We start from the raw sequence: 21,429 nt of genomic DNA on the forward strand, positions 1-21,429 counted from the left end.
CCCCACAAAAAAAAAAATTGGAATCGGACCCAAAATAGCATATCGGTCATAGGGCTGTAACAGTAATTGAATAACCATGTAACTGACAGTTATGGACGGAGACTGTCATGAAAATAATTGTTTAAATAGGGTTAAATTCATTCTAGTATTTTATTAACTTTATTTTCATGTAGATAAACTTTACCTAATAGCAGGAATGTTTGCAAATTTTGTTTATTAAACTTTCTACATCTCCTCTTTTCAACTTTCTTTTGAAGCTCGAGCAGCTAATCGCGTAGGGGTATAGAATACTATAGGCCATGGCACAGCAGTAATATTTGTTTTGTTGATGTGTGGAGTTGATGGGTGGCTCGTTTTGATTGCTTGCCAGTAAATAAATAAATCTATCTTTTAAAAAGGTTGGATGTGTCTGACTATTCATTAATTATTCAACAGCAGTCGACAAGGTTGTTCTGGCTCTGAAGCCTATAATGAACTAACTGTCAAATGGACAATGCGCCAATCCTCTCCAACATGGCATGGTACAATTTCATACAGAATCTTTTCTTATTTTATAGACTAATCAACACTGATCAGGCCCGGTCCTGGCAGATATGCTGTCATAGGCGAGACAACAAAAATTGCCGCCCTCCTATCCCCGCAAAGTAGAATAGTAGCCTATGAAAACCCATGTGGTAGCCTACCATTTGTAAAACATGCAATTTACTGTTTATCTCGGTCATTTGGTTCCATTCATTTATGTTAATCCATGTATTAATAACAGTATTTTACCGTTCTCATTTTCACAGTGGAAACGTTGTTAGCAGAGTTCAGAAACTGCTACACTTGTGAGAAACAAGTTTAGATTTTTTTTCGCGCAACACAATCTGCTAAATACAGTGCATTTGGAAAGTATTCAGACCCATTGACTTTTTCCAAATTTTGTTATGTTACAGCCTTATTCTAAAATTGATTAAATACATGTTTTCCCTCATCAATCTACACACACACACACACACACACACACACACACACACACACAATACCCCATAATGACAAAGCAAAAACAGGTTTATACATTTTTGATAATTTATAAAAAATAAAATATCACAGTTACATAAGTATTTCAGACACTTTACTCAATACTTTGTTGAAGCACCTTTGGCAGCAATTACAGCCTCAATTCTTCTTTGGTATGATGCTACAAGCTTGGCACACCTGTATTTGGGGAGTTTCACCCATTCTTCTCTGCAAATCTTCTCAAGCTCTGTCAGGTTAGATGGGGAGAGTCGCTGCACAGCTATTTTCAGGTCTCTCCAGAGATGTTCGATCGGATTCTAGTCCGGGCTCTGGCTGGGCCACTCAAGGGCATTCATAGACTTGCCCCGAAGCCACTCCTGCGTTGTCTTTGCTGTGTGCTTAGGGTCATTGTCCTGTTGGAAGGTGAACCTTAGTCCCAATCTGAGGTCCTGAGCGCTCTGAAGCTGGTTTTCATCAAGGATCTCTCTGTACTTTGCTCCATTCATCTTTCCCTCGATCCTGACTAGTCTCCAAGTCCCTGCTACTGAAAATCATCCCCACAGCATGATGCTGCCACCACCATGCTTCACCGTAGGTATGGTGCCAGGTTTCCTCCAGACGTGATGCTTGGCATTCAGGCAAAAAAGTTGAATCTTGGTTTCATCTGACCAGAGAATCCTGTTTCTCATGGTCTAAGAGTCCTTTAGGTGCCTTTTGGGCTGTCATGTGCCTTTAACTTCCGTTGAGTGTCTTTTGGCAAACTCCAAGTGGTCTTCCGTCTGGCCACTATCATAAAGGCCTGATTGGTGGAGTGCTGCAGAGATGGTTGTCTTTCTGGAAGGTTCTCCCATCTCCACAGAGGAACTCTGGAGCTCTGTCAGAGTAACCATCAGGTTCTCTACATAAAATTCCTTCGACCTCATGGCTTGGTTTTCGCTCTGACATGCACTGCCAACTGTGGGGCCTTAAAAAGACAGGTGTGTGCCTTTCCAAATAATATCCACTCAATTGAATTTACCACAGGTGGACTCCAATCATGTTGTAGAAACATCTCAAGGATGATCAATGTTAACAGGACGCACCTGAGCTCAATTTCGAGTCTCATAGCAAAGGGTATGAACTTATGTAAATAAGGCATTTCCGTTATTTATTTATTTTTAACATTTGATACAATTTCTAAAAAAGACTGTTTTCGATGTGTCATTATGGGGTATTGTGTGTAGATTGATGAGGAAAAATAATTTAATCAATTTCAGAATACGGCTGTAATGTAACAAAATGTGGAAAAGAGGAAGGGGTCTGAATACTTTCCGAATGCACTGAATGCACAAATTATAATACTTCATACTTTCATTGTCAATTCATTATCTTAAAGCCTACTTTCTTGAAAAGGTAGGCCTAGGTTTTTAAAAACATTTTAAGGAAAAATATTTTCTTGTGTCTGACATACGCTGGTGGCTTTGATTAACGGGTGCTTTTACAGCGGTCTGCGTGTGTGAGATTGCTGATTCTCTCTATCGGCCTACATGTCCATTCAGAAAGTTTCCTAAAGTAGCCTGTCTGGACTCCATCTCTTTAATAAGAATCAAATGCCTCTTTTCAGTAGCTTAGGCTACATTATTTCATTAAGATGTCCTCTCTCTGAAGAAAATGTGTTAATGTCACTGATATCGAATGACCTCAGCAGCATGGTTTGTGACGTTATGCAAATATTTAGGGAAAAGTGGAATTAAACTTCATTTGAAATGGTTTTGTACGTCGAAATAGGATCAGTATTTAAAAACATATGCAGAAAAGCCAACAGGAAGGCATATATTTTTATTTTGACTCCATTAATGTTGTGTCAATACAAAAACACGACAGATCCTCTCCAACCGGGAATTTCTTAATTTGTTGAGGAATAATAACAATAATGAAATGCTACGATAATAACGAATAATAATGGTTTGTTTCCAAGTAGGTTTTCATTCAGATGTGTGTACAAACAGAATTGTGACCTCCCCTTGTTTTGACCCCCCTGAACAGTTATGTCGATGACCACGTACATCGGCCTGGCCAATTACCGTAACCTCAAATTCGAAGACCGTAACAACCCTAATCGGTCGGGCTCTAATTTTAATTACATACAGTGCCTTGCAAAAGTATTCATTCCCCTTGGCGTTTTTCCTATTTTGTTGCATTGCAACCTGTAATTTAAATTGATTTTTATTTGGATTTTATGTAATGGACATACAAAAAAAATTGTCCAAACTGTTGAAGTGAAATGAAAAAAATTCGGAAGAATAAAAATTGGAAAAGTGGTGCGTGCATATGTATTAACTCTCTTTGCTATGAAGCCCCTAAATAAGATCTGGTGCAACCAAATACCTTCAGAAGTCACATAATTAGTTTTAAAAAAGTCCACCTGTGTGCAATCTAAGTGTCACATGATCTGTCACATGATCTGACAGATCATGTGACACTTATATACACACACACACACACACACACATACATACATACATACATACATACATACATACATACATACATACATACATACATACATACATACATACATACATACATACATACATACATACCGGTTCTGAAAGGCCCCAGAGTCTGCAACACCACTAAGCAAGGGGCACCACCAACTAAGCAACACCATGAAGACCAAGGAGCTCTCCAAACAGGTCAGGGACAAAGTTGTGGAGAAGTACAGATCAGGGTTGGGTTATAAAAAAATATCCAAAACTTTGAACATCCCACGGCGCACCATTAACTCCATTATTAAAAAAATGGAAAGAATATGGCACCACAACAAACCTGCCAAGAGTGGGCCGCCCACCAAAACTCACGGACCAGACAAGGAGGGCATTAATCAGAGAGGAAACGAAGAGACCAAAGATAACCCTGAAGGAGCTGCAAAGCTCGACACCGGAGATTGGAGAATCTGTCCATAGGACCACTTTAAGCAGTACACTCCACAGAGCTGGGCTTTATGAAAGAGTGGCCAAAAAGAGCCATTGCTTAAAGAAAAAAATGTGTTAACACGTTTGGTGTTTGCCAAAAGGCATGTGGCAGACTCCCCAAACACTTGGAAGAAGGTACTCTGGTCAGATGAGACTAAAATGGAGCTTTTTGGCCATCAAGGAAAACGCTATGTCTGGCGAAAACCCAACACCTCTCATCACCGTGAGAACACCATCCCCCCAGTGAAGCATGGTGGTGGCAGCATCATGCTGTGGGGATGTTTTCCATCGGCAGGGACTGGGAAACTGGTCAGAATTGAAGGAATGATGGATGGCGCTAAATACAGGGAAATTCTTCAGGGAACCCGTTTCAGTCTTCCAGAGATTTGAGACTGAGACGGAGGTTCACCTTCCAGCAGGACAATGACCCAAAGCATACTGCTAAAGCAACACTCGAGTGATTTAAGGGGAAACATTTAAAATGTCTTGGAATGGCCTAGTCAAAGCCCAGACCTCAATCCAATTGAGAATCTGTGGTATGACTTGAAGATTGCTGTACACCAGCGGAACCCATCCAACTTGAAGGAACTGGAGAAGTTTTGCCCTTAAGAATGGGTAAAGATCCCAGTGGCTAGATGTGCCAAGATAATAGAGACATTCCCCAAGAGACTTGCAGCTGTAATTGCTGCAAAAGGTGTCTCTACAAAGTATTGAGTTTGGGGGGTGAATAGTTACATTTACATTTTTATATTTTAGTCATTTGGCAGACGCTCTTATCCAGAGCGACTTACAGTAGTGAATGCATACATTTCATTTCATGCATTTTTTTGTACTGGCCACCCGTGGGAATCGAACCCACAACCCTGGCGTTGCACACACCATGCTGGCGGTGCAAACACCATGCTCTACCAACTGAGCATGCTCAAGTTCTGTTTTTTGTCTTATTTCTTGCTTGTTTCACAATTAAAAATATTTTGCATCTTCAAAGTGGTAGGCATGTTGTGTAAATCAAATGATACAAAATGCCAAAAAAATATCTATTTTAATTCCAGGTTGTAAGGCAATAAAATTGCAAAAATGCCAAGGGGGGTGAATACTTTCGTAAGCCACTGTATTATTACATTAACATCTACTGTGGGGTAGTGACAGAAACTACACGTGTGTGTGTGTGTGTGTACGTGCGTATCTGTATAGGTGTGCATCTGGGGTACAATGTCATGTTTTCACTACTTTGTCCTGCCGCGCTGGGAGGCCTAGTGGGACACTGCCTGCATGCCAACACACACACCCGACAGCGAGCTAGTGGGCTGTAAAATTAAAACGTCCCCTCTCCCGCAATCCCATTGTTTTGCTTATACGACACTCCCTTGCATAATGGTAATAACAACACACAATAATGGCCCCTATCTCAAAGCTGCATTCAGGCATACACAGACTGAGGAGAGTGCTTGGTGGTCTAAGGGTGGTAAATGAGTTTGGTTTGGAAGCACTGTCCGGTTCATTGGTGGTGCTAGTGGAGAGCTGGTAAAAAAAACGGGTGTAGGTGTTATAAAACACACAGCAGGTGAGAGTGTAGTATACAGGTTGAAAATGGCAGATTTGGGCACTGATAAATGCCTAAATTGGAACACAGTGGCTGTACAGTAACATGCTATAAATTACATCAGAGCTCTGGCTCTGTGCTTCACAGCGCTCTATGGGTTTTGACTGACAGATGATCTGAACTTGAACACGCATAATAAGATGTTGCCCCATCCCTCCTGCTAATTAAGCAACTTTTTGTTTTTTGTCTGACTGAGGGAAATTATGTTAATTAAGAGATGGGTTGCACTAGCAGTAGTTTAGGGAGCAGCTGTGGAAGAGCCAAGAGGCAGGAAAGACCAGTGTCAGGCATGGTGTACTAAATTATGTGAGTTACGGCCAGGCCGTCTGGCACCCGCTTTATTGAACTCAACCACCTGAAACAAATAAAAAGGTGGCTGGAGGTCACAGAGACCTCTACTGAGAGAGTCCATACTACACTGGGGAGGGAAGTGTGTTAGTCCACACACTACTGGAGAGGGAAATTTCCAAAACACTTTCCAACTGAAAATATATTTCAAATGTATTTGCTGAAGCAAATACTCAAATGTGTTTCCTAATAAATCACTGCAAGTGTGCGAGTACAACATCAGAACCAAATTTGCTGTGATAGAAAGCATTATGGCACTCTTGTTTTGTGGATCCGTGGTGCCCACCGGATAATTTTTATGTAGAAGGACAGAGAAGCTCAGTTCTTGTGACTTGTTAAAAAGGACATTCTACTCCAAAATGTTTTTTGTTTTTTTATTATCCTGACACCATCTAAAATATAATTTCTACATCCAGAAATGAGCCAAATAAGATACTGGTAAAATAATTTGTTAATGTTATTTTAACATATTGGACCATGCATATAGCCTATATAGCATATAGCCTATATTATCAGATATGCTATTAGCAATAAGCATCATCACCTGTAGCCCAACTTACGCAGCATAGCAGCTATAAATAGTCTGAAGCATGGTGCTGCCAATCATTTAACTAGTTAGCATCCCAGAAATCTTGCACAAACAAAGTGAATATAATGTAGGCCGACCTGTTAGGGTAACATGCCTGTACTTCTCACAGAAACCACTTTGTCACTTTAAGTAACCATTAGGTAAATAGATAAACTATTCTACTATAGGATAACTGATTTTTCAATTTTTTCATTACTTGTTTTGTTTGCAGAGGAAAGTTATATGTGGACTGTTCTAGCATATTCAAAGTGCGCCTCAGCAAAACATTTTTTGGGGCGTGGCAGCGCCACAGCTAAATGACTGTAGCAGAAACACTGACACCCAGCAGTAATCAAAATACACAAAGAAATGGTTAATTGACCACAAAAATCTCCATTTTGCAATGGCCATCTAAATCTCAAGACTTAAACCCCATTGAAAACCTGTGGTTTGAATTGAAGTGGGCAGTCCATAAGAGCAGATGAAGAATCTGGAAATATTCTGTATGGAGAAATGATCTAAGATCCCTCCCAATGTGTTCTCCAATATCATAAAACATTTTAGAAAAAGGCTCAGTGTCATTATCCTTGCAAGTGGACAACAGCGGTGCCAATAACTTTGACCCTTTTCTATTACTTGTTAAACAAAATCTCTTCCTCTGAGCAATTGTATTAGTATAAAATAATTCCCCCACAAAAAAGTAGCATACAATATAGCTTAGTATTTGTCTGGCAGGTAGATGTGCCGACTTTGACTGCAGTAAGGACAGCGAGTGCACCAATTTGTTTGAGAGTGAATTGTTTGTCACAGAAAGTTACAGGCTAGAATCTACTGAGTTAAATTGTAAAAAATTGTATCGGGTGTATTTCTCGATGGCCTGTATAGGTCCAGAAAAATGCATCAGTTAATGTTTTTTTTTGTTTTATTTTACTTCTCTGCCTGAAAGCTCTATCTCTGCGACACGGATTTAGTTCGTTTGTCTCTTCCCATGGAGGCTTCCCCATTCAAGGGAAAAAGCGAGCATTTAAATGCGCTGCAGGAGCTGTATTTACTATGCTCTCTTCTGGGAAACAATGTGGACCGACCGGAATTCTAATGCAACAATATTTTACTCAAGGAGGACAAAAGGGAAGAAGTGGCTACTCTTAGCAAACAGATTAAAAGCTTGCACAATATACTGGGGAAAGTTTAGTTTGGTTTATTAGGATCCCCATTAGCTACTGAACACTCAGCAGCTACTCTTCCTGGGGTCCACATAAAACGTACAAATACATGACAAAGTACAGAACAGTAATTGACAAGAACAATATAAAATATTACATTAAAAATAAAATAAGAGTTATATATAGCAGATATTCCCAAACTGGGGTACATGTAATTAACTTTTTAACTTTTTTTTTTTACATTACTTCACATTTTCAAACAGTACATTTATATTTTCTAACAGGGCTATACATTTGGGTGAGGTTTCATTCGCCCTTGAGTAGCCTCGTTTCACTGCCAAAAATACAATTAAACCATCTAGTAAAACAATGTCAAATACAGGTAGCCTAGTCAAATAATTAACATACAATCACATTAACCGTTACTCTCTCGCGGTAACCTTCATTCTTGCGCAGACATAGAAATGAAACATGCCATTTGAAAAATAAACCATGGAATTACTTTGAGCGAGAATAAAGACGACCTTCGAGTAGTAAGACATGTATAAAAGCAACAGAAACCATTAATAATAAGGGGCTAGAAGTGTCTTATATGGTGAGCTACCGAGTGGCTAGGACAGGCAAGCCCCATACTATTGTGGAGAACTTAATTCTTCCTGCTGCCGCGGATATGGCTGGGACAATGCTGGGGGAAAAGGCCCCAAAAAAACTATACAGACAATGTCTTCATCAAACAACACTGTTTCATGACGCATCAGTGACATGGCAGGAGATGTTTTGAAAAAATTACTGCTTCGCATACAAGCCAGTGAATTATATGCATTACAGTTGGATGAGTCAACAGACGTGTCGGGTCTGGCACAGCTCCTGGTATATGTCTGTTACGTTTATGGGGGGTCAATTAAGGAAGACATCCTCTTCTGCAAACCACCGGAAACCAGGACAACATGAGAGGATATTTTTAAAGTACTGGACAGCTTTGTGACATCCAATGGACTTTGGTGGTCAAGATGTGTTGGTATCTGTACTGACGGCGCAAAAGCCATGACAGGGAGACATAGTGGAGAAGTAACGTGCACGCAAGCAGTTGCTCCCGACGCCACTTGGGTACACTGCAGCATCCACCGAGAGGCTCTTGCTGCCAAGGGAATGCCTGACAGCTTGAAACACGTTTTGGACACTACAGTGAAAATTGTTAACTTCGTTAAAGCAAAGCCCCTGAAATCTTGTGTATTTTCTGCATTATGCAATGATATGGGCAGCGACCATGTAACACTTTTACAACAAACAGAAGAGTGCTGGTTATCAAGGGACAAAGCTTAAAGTTTTCTTTACTGAGCATAATTTTCACTTGTCTGACCGCTTGCATGATGACGAGTTTCTCACACGACTGGCCTATCTGGATGACGTTTTTTCTCACCTGAATGATCTGAATCTAGGATTACAGGAACTCTCCGCAACTATACTGCTCAAAAAAATAAAGGGAACACTTAAACAACACAATGTAACTCCAAGTCAATCACACTTCTGTGAAATCAAACTGTCCACTTAGGAAGCAACACTGATTGACAATAAATTTCACATGCTGTTGTGCAAATGGAATAGACAACAAGTGGAAATTATAGGCAATTAGCAAGACACCCCCAATAAAGGAGTGGTTCTGCAGGTGGTAACCACAGACCACTTCTCAGTTCCTATGCTTCCTGGCTGATGTTTGGTCACTTTTGAATGCTGGCGGTGCTTTCACTCTAGTGGTAACATGAGACGGAGTCTACAACCCACACAAGTGGCTCAGGTAGTGCAGTTCATCCAGGATGGCACATCAATGCGAGCTGTGGCAAGAAGGTTTGCTGTGTCTGTCAACGTAGTGTCCAGAGCATGGAGGCGCTACCAGGAGACAGGCCAGTACATCAGGAGATGTGGAGGAGGCCGTAGGAGGGCAACAACCCAGCAGCAGGACCGCTACCTCCGCCTTTGTGCAAGGAGGAGCACTGCCAGAGCCCTGCAAAATGACCTCCAGCAGGCCACAAATGTGCATGTGTCTGCTCAAACGGTCAAAAACAGACTCCATGAGGGTGGTATGAGGGCCCGACGTCCACAGGTGGGGGTTGTGCTTACAGCCCAACACCGTGCAGAACGTTTGGCATTTGCCAGAGAACACCAAGATTGGCAAATTCGCCACTGACGCCCTGTGCTCTTCACAGATGAAAGCAGGTTCACACTGAGCACATGTGACAGACGTGACAGTCTGGAGACGCCGTGGAGAACGTTCTGCTGCCTGCAACATCCTCCAGCATGACCGGTTTGGCGGTGGGTCAGTTATGGTGTGGGGAGGCATTTCTTTGGGGGGCCGCACAGCCCTCCATGTGCTCGCCAGAGGTAGCCTGACTGCCATTAGGTACCGAGATGAGATCCTCAGACCCCTTGTGAGACCATATGCTGGTGCGGTTGGCCCTGGGTTCCTCCTAATGCAAGACAATGCTAGACCTCATGTGGCTGGAGTGTGTCAGCAGTTCCTGCAAGAGGAAGGCATTGATGCTATGGACTGACCCGCCCGTTCCCCAGACCTGAATCCAATTGAGCACATCTGGGACATCATGTCTCGCTCCATCCACCAACGCCACGTTGCACCACAGACTGTCCAGGAGTTGGCGGATGCTTTAGTCCAGGTCTGGGAGGAGATCCCTCAGGAGACCATCCGCCACCTCATCAGGAGCATGCCCAGGCGTTGTAGGGAGGTCATACAGGCACGTGGAGGCCACACACACTACTGAGCCTCATTTTGACTTGTTTTAAGGACATTACATCAAAGTTGGATCAGCCTGTAGTGTGGTTTTCCACTTTAATTTTGAGTGTGACTCCAAATCCAGACCTCCATGGGTTGATAAATTGGATTTCCATTGATTATTTTTGTGTGATTTTGTTGTCAGCACATTCAACTATGTAAAGATAAAAGTATTTAATAAGATTATTTCTTTCAATCAGATCTAGGATGTGTTGTTTAAGTGTTCCCTTTATTTTTTTGAGCAGTATATAAATAACACATTTTTGTAAACTAATCCAATCTGTTACTTGGACTTATTGCACCTGATACTGAAATGTTTGTTCCAGTTTAGATGATTTAGGTAGTGTCATACTTTAGTCTTCCCAACCCTGGCAGTCATTCTGAATGCAGGTTGTAAGTGAATAAAATGTCAAAATGTTGGATATCCCTCCTCTGGCTGGATTTCAATAGGAATTACACAACTTTACAAGCCAGCATTATGTGACTTGCAAGCCTGATGTGATCTGTAAACCATGAGTTTTAGGGTAAAACTAGGCCCTCAAAACAAGGCCTTATAAACTATGTAGTGTATTGTGTTAAATAATTACATTTTAACAATAACATATTCAGATAGGATTTTACTTGGTGAAGGCCACAGTGCTGAAAATTAATGAATATAACAATCATGTCTCTGTCACTAGCAAACACAGTCAAGGGTGGTACTGGAAACTAAAATGCACTCGAAAGGCACCATGGGAAATATGCAAATGAGGATCAATGCCTTATTTGCTTAAAATAAGGTATTGAGTATGTGGTTCTTCAAAGAACCATCCCATTTAAGGTTATTCAAAGAACCTAGAATGGTTAACCTATGGCATCGCTCTTAAGAACCTTATTTGGTTCCAACCTGAACCTTTATTTTTAATAGTGTACTAGAAGACATTTTATTTTTGCATACCCATAATGCCTAATATTTAGAACACAAGTATGGATATTCAGACACGGCCATTGACTGGCTTCTGGTCCCTGTGATACGGGGGTTATAAGTTATATGCAGTAGACGTATGGACACTGACACACAATCCCTATAAAGCCTTATCTGAGCTCATAGACACCCACTTGTCAATGGGGTGTGTTACAGGTGAGTGTTTGTATATCACACAATATTCATGTCCAATTAGCACGAAATAGGGGGGCATTTGAAACAGGGCAGTACAACATAACCAACTTTTCTAAAAACACACTCTATTTCCCAGGATTCCCTGGGATAACAATGGCGGCTCACCTGACAATGTCCATGGCCTGGTAGATGATTTCTGATTGGTCCACCCCAATGACCATCTTGGCTCCCGCTCTGGCGGCGAACATAGAAAGGATGCCCGTCCCACAGCCCACATCTAGCACCACCTGCAGAATAGGAGGTAGAAGTGCACCTTTAATCTACAAAAGGAAACTTCCCCTTCCTTATAACTAGTAAAGGATTGGATGATCAGTGTGTTAAGAAGGATAGATAGAAATGTTCTAACAGGGGTGTAGACCAGGGCTGGTAAATAATTTAGTCCCGAGGGCCACATCGGGAATTAAAAAATTCAGCGGACCGATTTGTTTGTCAAAAGAAAAGGGCAGGTATTTGAAAAACATACAGCGTAGGTCCATTATAATTTCGATATACTTGCTATCTAGTTAAGAGGTGTTCAAGAGTGGCCAGGAGTGTTTTTTTTTTTTAAATGGCCAGTGAAGTCAGAAACACAATTTTCCTGTGTTTTATATATACTTCCACACAAGGAGGTTGGAATAATACTGTGAAATTGTGAAAATTATGATAATGCCCTTTTAGTGTAAGCTTTTTGAAAAGACCGCCTGAAATTTCAGACTGTTTTGGTAGGATGGAGTTTTGACCTACCTGTTGACATCTGAGAAGGAGCTACGGGAAAAGGGTTGAGCTACACACAAAACAGCAAACCCATAGCCCTCGTAATACAATCCATTTTCAACTTCCCTCACAAATATTTCTCCCTCTGATATACTCCTATCCTGTGGCCTGGCTGGTCTAGTGACATGGGTTCGAATCCAGCCTACAGCCCTTTGATACAATCTCAAATTTTTCCCACTGTCGTTCTCTTTCACTATCTGTACAATGAAAATCTGAAAATACCTTAAAAATATATTTTTAAGAGATAGTTATTTCTGGTACGCTGAAGGACCATACTGGGGGCGAGGTGCAGGAGAGGAGCCAGAGTGTTTATCACAATGACAGGGGTTGCGGCAGGTCAACATAACCCTTATCCACCGCCACCCCGATGACAGGGATAACAATACCCAGACCAAACCCTGCGTTTCTTCTTCCTGCAACCGTCCCGTTTCCTACCCATTCTCTCCCATCCCTAACCCCTTTGACTGAAAAATTGCTCCACAACTCTTCACCCCCCCCATCCTCTACCCCCTCCCTCGGGGCATACCCGGTAGCAGCACATAAGGGATGGCCTTGGAGATGGACGCTGCCTGCTTCCTATGACAGTGCAGGGTTGGGGAGGAAGGGTGGCAATAAGGGGGTTGGTGTGCGCTCGTTACCAGCACTCCACAGTTCCCGGCCCGAGAGGCGCTACAGTGCGTAATGAAGCCGCAGTGTTTTAAATGAGGCGCCGTTTACCGCTATATTTATATTTTAAACCTGCACTGCCAATTTCTTTGCTCACCTTGTCCTTGAACACTTCCGGGTTGAGGTACATGAAGTCCCTGTAGCTTTCTGTGCGCACTTTATCCTGAAAGGAAGGAACAAAGGACATTCAGGTCATCCATTACCACGGGCAGAGAAAACTTAATTATAGAGCATCTCTTCAGAAACAACATAACAAACTGAAACAAATTATCCAGTCACCCGAAACCAAGGTGTGTGTGTCACAGCCGGGCGGCTGGACGGTTGTGTATGTCTATGAGATGGAGAGTTCCCGTGAAGAGGGGAGATTACATGTTTGTGCTTGTATGTGGTGTCATCTCGTGGAATCAGAGCTGACTGGGGATTTGACTCCACGGAAAATGAGTACAATGCTTGCTAGGCTGAGAAATCTGAAGAAAAGTAGACTCATTCTAACATAGAAATAGAAAGGACTGGCATGGTTTCAACCATTCCATGTGGAATCTAGTCGGTCAAGACGGGCTAATTAACCTGCCAATCAAATCCTTACGCTTTTCAGAAATGTGAAACACACATTTAAAACGCACAACTTCTCCGCACTCATTTCGGATGATGCCTTCGCATGCTGTTGGTGTGTTGACAGAAACAGAACAAACCATCAAATATTTTGCCAAATTACAGTTAAATCCCAATAGGAGCGGTTTCCCAGAAACAGAGATTCTCCATTGAGCTTGCTTTTAGTCCAGTACTAGGTTTAACAGTGTCAAGGAAACCACCCCCACCCCATGGAGTTGAAATAAATTACAAATCAATTAGAAGTTTAAATCCGATCTGTTAAATCCGATCCAAAGACTGCTTCTACATCTGCACTGCTTGCTGTTTGGGGTTTTAGGCTGGGTTTCTGTACAGCACTTTGTGACATCGGCTGATGTAAAAAGGGCTTTATAAATAAATTTGATTGATTGATCTGACATGAAACCTGACCTCATATTCATTATATTGGTCTGACATGAGGAGTAGTGAAGGATCCTTGGAGCAAGGATGATTGAAAACCAGAGCATCTACTAATAGAGAATTGATTCTTCAAGATTTATCTTCGATAACTTGCCCGGAGAAACAGACTGAACTTTGATGACGGGGCAGGGAAGGAAGTGGGAGGGTTAAATGGTGAGACTCACTTTCTCTCTTGCCCTGTCTTAAGCACGCTCTCGCTCGCTCACTCGCTCACACACACACACACACCGTGACCAACAGTGATCCACTTTATGGCAGTCCATAAAAGAGTTGACGAACTTCTACCGCAAACGTGGTTCCTTTTTCCTCCGGGGAAAGGTTTTTGATGGAGTTTAGTCTGACGTATATACATTTATGACGCAAACATTAACAGTGCTAAGCACCAATCAGAGAGCGGGAATGGATCATGTCGAAGCACTGCGGTAAGTGAGAGAGGAAGAGAGGGTTCACTACCTAGCATTCCCACCCACCCCTCCCCTTCCACACACACAACTTATAATGCTTAAGAAGTGTGAAATACAATTACCAGATCTCAAATCCCCACCATGTTATAGTAATGCTGATGTTTTGCATGAGAGCTCACTCCTTATTGCTGATTTGTCACTGAGAAAAACGTCATGTCATCAACATCATAATTTGCATAGAGATGATCATTTACATTTAACGCTACATCGAGCCTGTAGGATAAACCGCTCTGCTAAACCTGCGTCCCTCCTCTCTCTGCAGTGGCTACTGAATTAAGAAGAAGAGGGCATAAGTGTATGCATATGTGCAGGCATGCCATTGTGGTAGCGGACCTTAAGCATCTCCTCATGGATGCTGTAGTGGCCATATGAGCTGAAGTAGGCCTCGTCCTCGTCCTCCCGGAGCTCAGCCACGGCGCCCAAGGACCCGGTGCCCCGACCCACATCCGCATTCAATACTAGACCCTGGGCCAGCAACCTGAAACAAATACCATAGTATTTTACAACAGAGTAGGATGAGGTTGCCCCTAGACCCTGATCTAAGGTCAGTTTTGCACCCCCCCCACCACCACCATGGTTTAAGGTTCAGATTGGCTGATTCTAGATCAGCACTTACGGGCAACTTCTATCCGGAATGTATTGGAACAGATTTACCGCAGCAGTCACACACTTACAGCACCAACCGCACAACCATCCAACAGGACATAGCAGTAAATGGAAAGAGAGCATCTATATCCCCCCAACTATGCAGCAGTGGAATTTTCCCTCCCTTCTCCTTTTCCTCCTAAACAAAGAAAAGGCCTCTGCAATACTGAGTTCACTGAGTCCCTCTGCTGGCCGCAGGTGGGAGGTGCATGTGTGAGAGAGAAACACCAGTGCCATCAAATGCAGGGATCCATTTGGTCGCAATTTGCGACCCTTTGACTTGATTGTGCATGTAAAAAAAATCCTTCTCCCACTGAGTGCCACAAGGAGAGGAATAGAAAATGCGTTTTGATTGCGCAATTGAGGACACTGGAGGCTGTCATTGTAAATAAGAATTTGTTCTTAACTGACTTGCCTAGTTAAATAAAAGGTAAAGTAAAAAATGTATTAAAACATATACTTTATATATATATACACTTTACATCGGAGGTCAGGATCTCTTGATTCGGTCGTATCAGGTGAACTGTTGTGTCCTCACCTTTGTTCTGATCATTTCCCGAAAAGGAAAAGGCGCAACGCTCGCTTACCATTAATAACCTGTTGGGGATAGGGGGCAGTATTTGCACGGCCGGATAAAAAACGTACCCGATTTAATCTGGTTACTACTCCTGCCCAGTAACTAGAATATGCATATAATTAGTAGATTTGGATAGAAAACACTAAAGTTTCTAAAACTGTTTGAATGGTGTCTGTGAGTATAACAGAACTCATATGGCAGTCAAAACCCTGAGACAAATCCTAACAGGAAATGGAAATCTGATGTGTGGAATCACTTCAAACCTTTGCCATTGAAACACACAGGGACTTATTAATCATTTAGCACTTCCTAAGGCTTCCACTAGATGTCAACAGTCTTTTCAAAGTGGTTTGAGTCTTCTATGGTAGAAACTGACCCAAAGAGAGGCTTGGGAAGTTGGTCACAGGGGGAGGGCCATTACTACTATGACGCGGGCGCCCATGGGAACCCTTTCATTCCGAAACGTTTAGTAAGACAATGCAATCGTCCGCCTTGAATATTATTGAAGCTCTGGTTGAAAAAGGCCCTAAAGATTTATGTTATACAACGTTTGACATGTTTGAACGAACGTAAATATATTTTTTTTGCACATTCGTGACGACAAGTCCGTGCGCTTCAGTACATTATGAGTAGCCTTCGGTACGCGCTAACAAGAAGGGACTATTGGGACATAAATTATTAACTTTTTCGAACAAAACTACATTTGTTGTGGACCTGGGATTCCTGGAAATGCCTTCTGCTGAAGATAATCAAAGGTAAGGGAATATTTACAATAGTATATTTGATTTTAGATGGTTCCAAGATGGCGCTAACATGTATCGCCTAGCCTATTTTTCTGAGCATACCACGTTGTTTATTTGCAAAGTGTGATTTCCCAGTAAAGTTATTTTTAAATCTGGCAATGTGGTTGCATTCACGAGATGTTCATCTATAATTCTTTGAATGACAATATTACATTTTAACAATGTTTTCGAATAGTAATTTTGTAAATTGTAGCGCTGATTCACCAGAAGCATTTGAGGGAAAATATTTTCTGAACGTCACGCGCCGATGTAAAATGCTGTTTTTATATATAAATATGAACTTTATCGAACAAAAAATGCATGTATTGTGTAACATGATGTCCTAGGAGTGTCATCTGATGAAGATTGTCAAAGGTTAGTGCTGCATTTAGCTGTGGTTTGGGTATTTGTGATGCATGCTAGTTGCTTTGAAAATGGCAGTGTGATTTTTTTGGGCAGGGTACTCTCCTAACATAATCTAATGTTTTGCTTTTGCTGTAAAGCCTTTTTGAAATTGGACAACGTGGTTCGATTCAGGAGAGGTGTATCTATAAAATGGTGTAAAATAGTCATATGTTTGAGAAATTGAAGTTATAGCATTTATGAGGTTTTGTATTTCGCGCGACGCGATTCCGCTGGCTGTTGACTAAGCGTCCCACGTTCCCAGACAGGTTAAAAAACACATTTTCTTGAAGCAACTATTAAAAGCTTAAATAAAATAATGCGTTTTCAATGGTGGTTGAGCACCTTCCATTTTTTCCCCTTTCAATTGCTACCATGGTTATGCATATGCTTCTCATATTTCTTCTGTTAGAAACATTTCAATTTGACCCTATCCATATAGGCCAATTCCCTTGAGTGTAAAGGGTTAAGGTAGTAATTTGTATTTCTGTAATAATATCAGAAGTGGTAGTAGTGGTGATGCTAATAACAGTACTAGTAGTAGTAGTAGTAGTAGTAGTAGTAAGTAGCAGTAATTAACGGAAATGTTCATAATAGTGTGGGCAGCACTGACTTGAGTTTGTGTAGGTCGTCCATGGCTCTGGCCAGTGCCTCCTCTGTGCGCTGGGCCCTCTCCTCTGCAGCCTGGGCCCTCTGCAGAAGAGCATCAGAGGAGCGGCTGGCTTCACACTGGCCCCCAGTAGAGGGGCCAACCAACATCCCCATCCCCTCACACAGTTCTTCCAGATCTAACAAAAGGGAGAGACTCACTTGAACACATTTAAAAAAACAGGAAGATAATGACTGCCTACTCTACTGATAGTACTGTGTACAATCGCATCTCTGCCCAACATACAATTCTCCCAACCTCCTTTGTGTGAACCATGCCAGTAACGTCACCCCATGCAAATTTCCAGTCACAATGAAGCACTAATGGGTTGCACCAACTCAAATAATACCAGATAAAATAAAACAGCACTGCAGTTTCACTCGGTTTATATGAACAGCATAAAGGCTTTGTCGGTTTTAAACAGGTTCAAGTTGTTCTTTAAAACAACATAGGACTTTGATGCAAAACCCCACATCTGGTGAAAACATTCTAAATATACCTGCAATGCAGTTACCCTTTATCTGCACTTGATTAAATTGAGGCGTTTGAGTTGAACAATGAACAATGAACCTGTGAACACCAGTACCTATCTGCAGTAAGGGGTCATCCTGTAAAGCTGGCCTCATGTACTCATCACTCTCCCAGGGAATGGAACACTCAGGCAGCGTAGACAAGCTCTGCCCACTGCACTTCTGCAAACACAAACACACAGCCATTATTGTCCATGAACTTGGAAAACCAGGGATGTATTTGGTACGACATAGAAGACACAGAAGTAACTGATTAATTTCGGAGGTTCGAGAACCTAAAATTCACGATTAATCAAATCATAGCTATAAAGGATCTATGAAAAATACCATTGCACATCTATAATTATGTTTCTGTTTACATGCGTGTTGGAAAAGGCTCCTGCACACTGCATGCCTGCAATAATATCAGCAATAGGGCTTCCCACACAAGATAGGCCCAAAGATAATTCTGATGTTTTAGATTTTCCTGAAATTAAATCCCTGGAAAGGTTCTTTGAGGGAAGGATGTTTGGCATACATTTGAAATCTGTATCCAACATAATAATACATGAAAGTTGGGAAATGTGTGACATAAGACACTACAATGATTAGCTTGTAGATGCTACAAAGCCAGTGTGGTGTCATTTGAAACCTTATCGGATGCTCTGAAATATGAATACTGTTTAGTCACAATTTCTTTAAAATAATTTATGGATAATAAAAAAATACCCTTCCTGATTTTATTCCTAACTTTGATTATTTCTCAGTAATTAGTTTGGATACGGCCATGGGTGGGCCTGGGAGGGCATAGGCTTACCCACTTTGGAGCCAGACCCCCCCCCCAGACAATCCCGCAGGTGAAGAAGCCAGATGTGGAGGTCATGGGGTGGTGTGGTTACACGTGGTCTACAGCTGTGAGGCCAGTTGGACGTACTGCTAAATTCTCTAAAACTACATTGGAGGCGACTTATGGTAGAGAAATTTAAATAAAATGTTCTGCCAACAGCTCTGGTGGACATTCCTGCAGTCAGCATGCCAGTTGCACCCTCCCTCAAAACTTGAGACAACTGTTTCATTGTGTTGTGAGACAAAATTGCACATTTTAGAGTGGCCTTTTATTGTCCCCAGCCAAATACACTTGTGAAATGATCATGCTGTTTAATCAGCTTCTTGATATGCCACACCTGTCAGGTGGATGGATTATCTTGGCAAATTTGAGAGAAATACGTTTTCTGTTTGTGGGATCTTTTATTTCAGCTCATGAAACCAACACTTTACATGTTGCGTTCATATTTTTGTTCAGTATAACTATCGTTGGGCACTTCTGGCGCGGATTTGCCCAAAAGGCATTTCTATCAGGTAGTCTAAACACCTTCTGTTCTTTTGCAATGACAATTTCTATAAAATGTCTAACCTCAATCTCAGCTTCGAGAGACGACTACACTTTGAAATGACAAAATGCAAGGATGAGATCTGGGTCATTACTATTTTACCTGGACCATGCTTTGGCCAAAGGTCTGAAGTCACTCTGTATCAAAACACAATAAGGGATGGGATATGTGCTTACCTCTGTCCGTATGTAGTTTATCATCTTGATGTAGCCATAGTCATCTAATTCTACGGGGAAGGATTTTAACAACGTCAGATGTGAGGAGGATGGATTATATCATGACCTTAAAACAATGATAACTCTTTATAAGAGAAGTTTGCAAACTTACTGTGTTTCTTAACCACTTCTACAAGGTCGACTTGATGCTCTACTAGGCAGTGTTGTAGTGTTTCTGGTCCAGAATTTGACATCCTGAGAAAACATGAGGGACAAGATATATTTTAACCATCAACACTTTCAGAGAGAGACAACTATTTCACACCAGATTAAATGTATCAGTGAGTTGCTTAAAAAAAAACAATGATACACACTTGTCACAGAATAAGCAAGTAACTTGAACGTTGTTGTCATTGGCCTCCATCCACTGCCACTGTTCCTCATTATCACTGTCTGAGAGATCGGGCACATCGTCCCCTGCCCCACCGTCGTGATCTGTCACAGTGTCAGCAAAGGTGTCAGTCAGCACGGAAAAGAATATTATAATCATCTTTGGTGTCAGTGTCAAACATTGCATGAACTGGCTGTAGCCAACGGGCATTCCCATTACAAGTTCAACCACATTTTTTCAATGCAGGTTTCGTTTAATATGAGGTAACGTGGTAATCCAATAAGCTGCTTGGAGTATAGTCAACACAAGCTCAGCTATCAAGCTGGTTAGTTAGTTTGTATACCGGTATATGAAATACGTTAGCTAATTTAGTTAGCTAGCTACACAAGCAACATTACAAGACTTCAAATTAACAACTCTTTTAAGTACAAAATATCCCAATTACAATATGATGACCGTTCTCTGTAGATCACCATTCATTATTTCTATTATTATAGTTTTCTATCACTATTTACGTATCTCACGTGTACCTGTGTATTCCGCCATGCTGTCTCCTTGGTTTCAGCCCTGTACACGCCGCTTCCGGGTCTAGTTCTAACGTGTACTTACAGACAGTGGTCACTAGGGGGGTCAACAACTTCTTCTTCTATGAGGTTTAACGGTGGTTGGCATCCAATTTGTTGCATTACCGCCACCTACTAGACTGGAGTACAACTCCCTTATACTTTAATTGAAAAAGAAAAATGTACTAAATAAATACCCTACTATCTAACACTATACTCACTAATTTCAAAATTATTAAAATAAAATAAACACCGCCCTACTCCACTAATTAAATGTATTCATTCCTACCTCTTGCCATCACCCTGAAAGGATGGGACATCACCACTTAACATGTAATGTAACTATTCTGCTGTCAAGTCTTGCACACCAAAATACCACCACGACCTCAATTCTCTGAGACTTCCGATCCATCCCTGCAGTACAATTAATAACCATTGCTATAAATGCTAAAAATCCAATCTTACTGAAACTTATTTCACTTTTTGGCCTATCCCTCTGTACTGGTATATCTCTACTACTCTCACTTCTCCTCCCCCTTAACCCATCTTCCTCTACTTTCTTCACTGACAACTTCTGCTCTACTTTAACCCTGGAAACCTCAACCTGCCTCTCTTGAACGGGACATTTCTGATCCCCAGCTCCATGGGCACCCTACAATCCATGGGCACCCCTACTACTTTCCCCAATACTACACATTCCTTTGTCTCATGCCCTTCTGCACATTTCTCACACGCTGGACCCTCCCTCCTACACACTGCTGCCACATGCCCATAAGCTTGACACCTGTAAAATCTTAAAGTATTTGGCACATACGCTTGTACAGGATAACTTATATATCCTAACTTCACTTTG

The 21,429-nt window shown here is 41.6% G+C and overlaps 1 protein-coding gene across 1 annotated transcript in view; it reads right to left on the reverse strand.

Annotated features, from left to right (window-relative positions):
• The window catches only part of prmt3 (protein arginine methyltransferase 3), a 97,306-nt gene extending 76,742 nt beyond the window's left edge, over positions 1-20,564 (reverse strand). Inside the window, 9 exon segments of the mRNA NM_001140336.1 lie at positions 11,685-11,806; positions 13,096-13,161; positions 14,846-14,990; positions 17,532-17,706; positions 18,154-18,259; positions 19,644-19,693; positions 19,795-19,877; positions 19,997-20,117; positions 20,544-20,564. Of these exon segments, the coding sequence (NP_001133808.1) occupies positions 11,685-11,806; positions 13,096-13,161; positions 14,846-14,990; positions 17,532-17,706; positions 18,154-18,259; positions 19,644-19,693; positions 19,795-19,877; positions 19,997-20,117; positions 20,544-20,559 (884 nt within the window). The 5' untranslated portion in view covers positions 20,560-20,564.
• Between the last annotated feature and the right edge of the window lie 865 nt (positions 20,565-21,429).

This window comes from Salmo salar, chromosome 26 (assembly GCF_965601325.2).
Source record: "Salmo salar chromosome 26, fSalSal1, whole genome shotgun sequence".
NCBI lineage: Eukaryota > Metazoa > Chordata > Actinopteri > Salmoniformes > Salmonidae > Salmo > Salmo salar.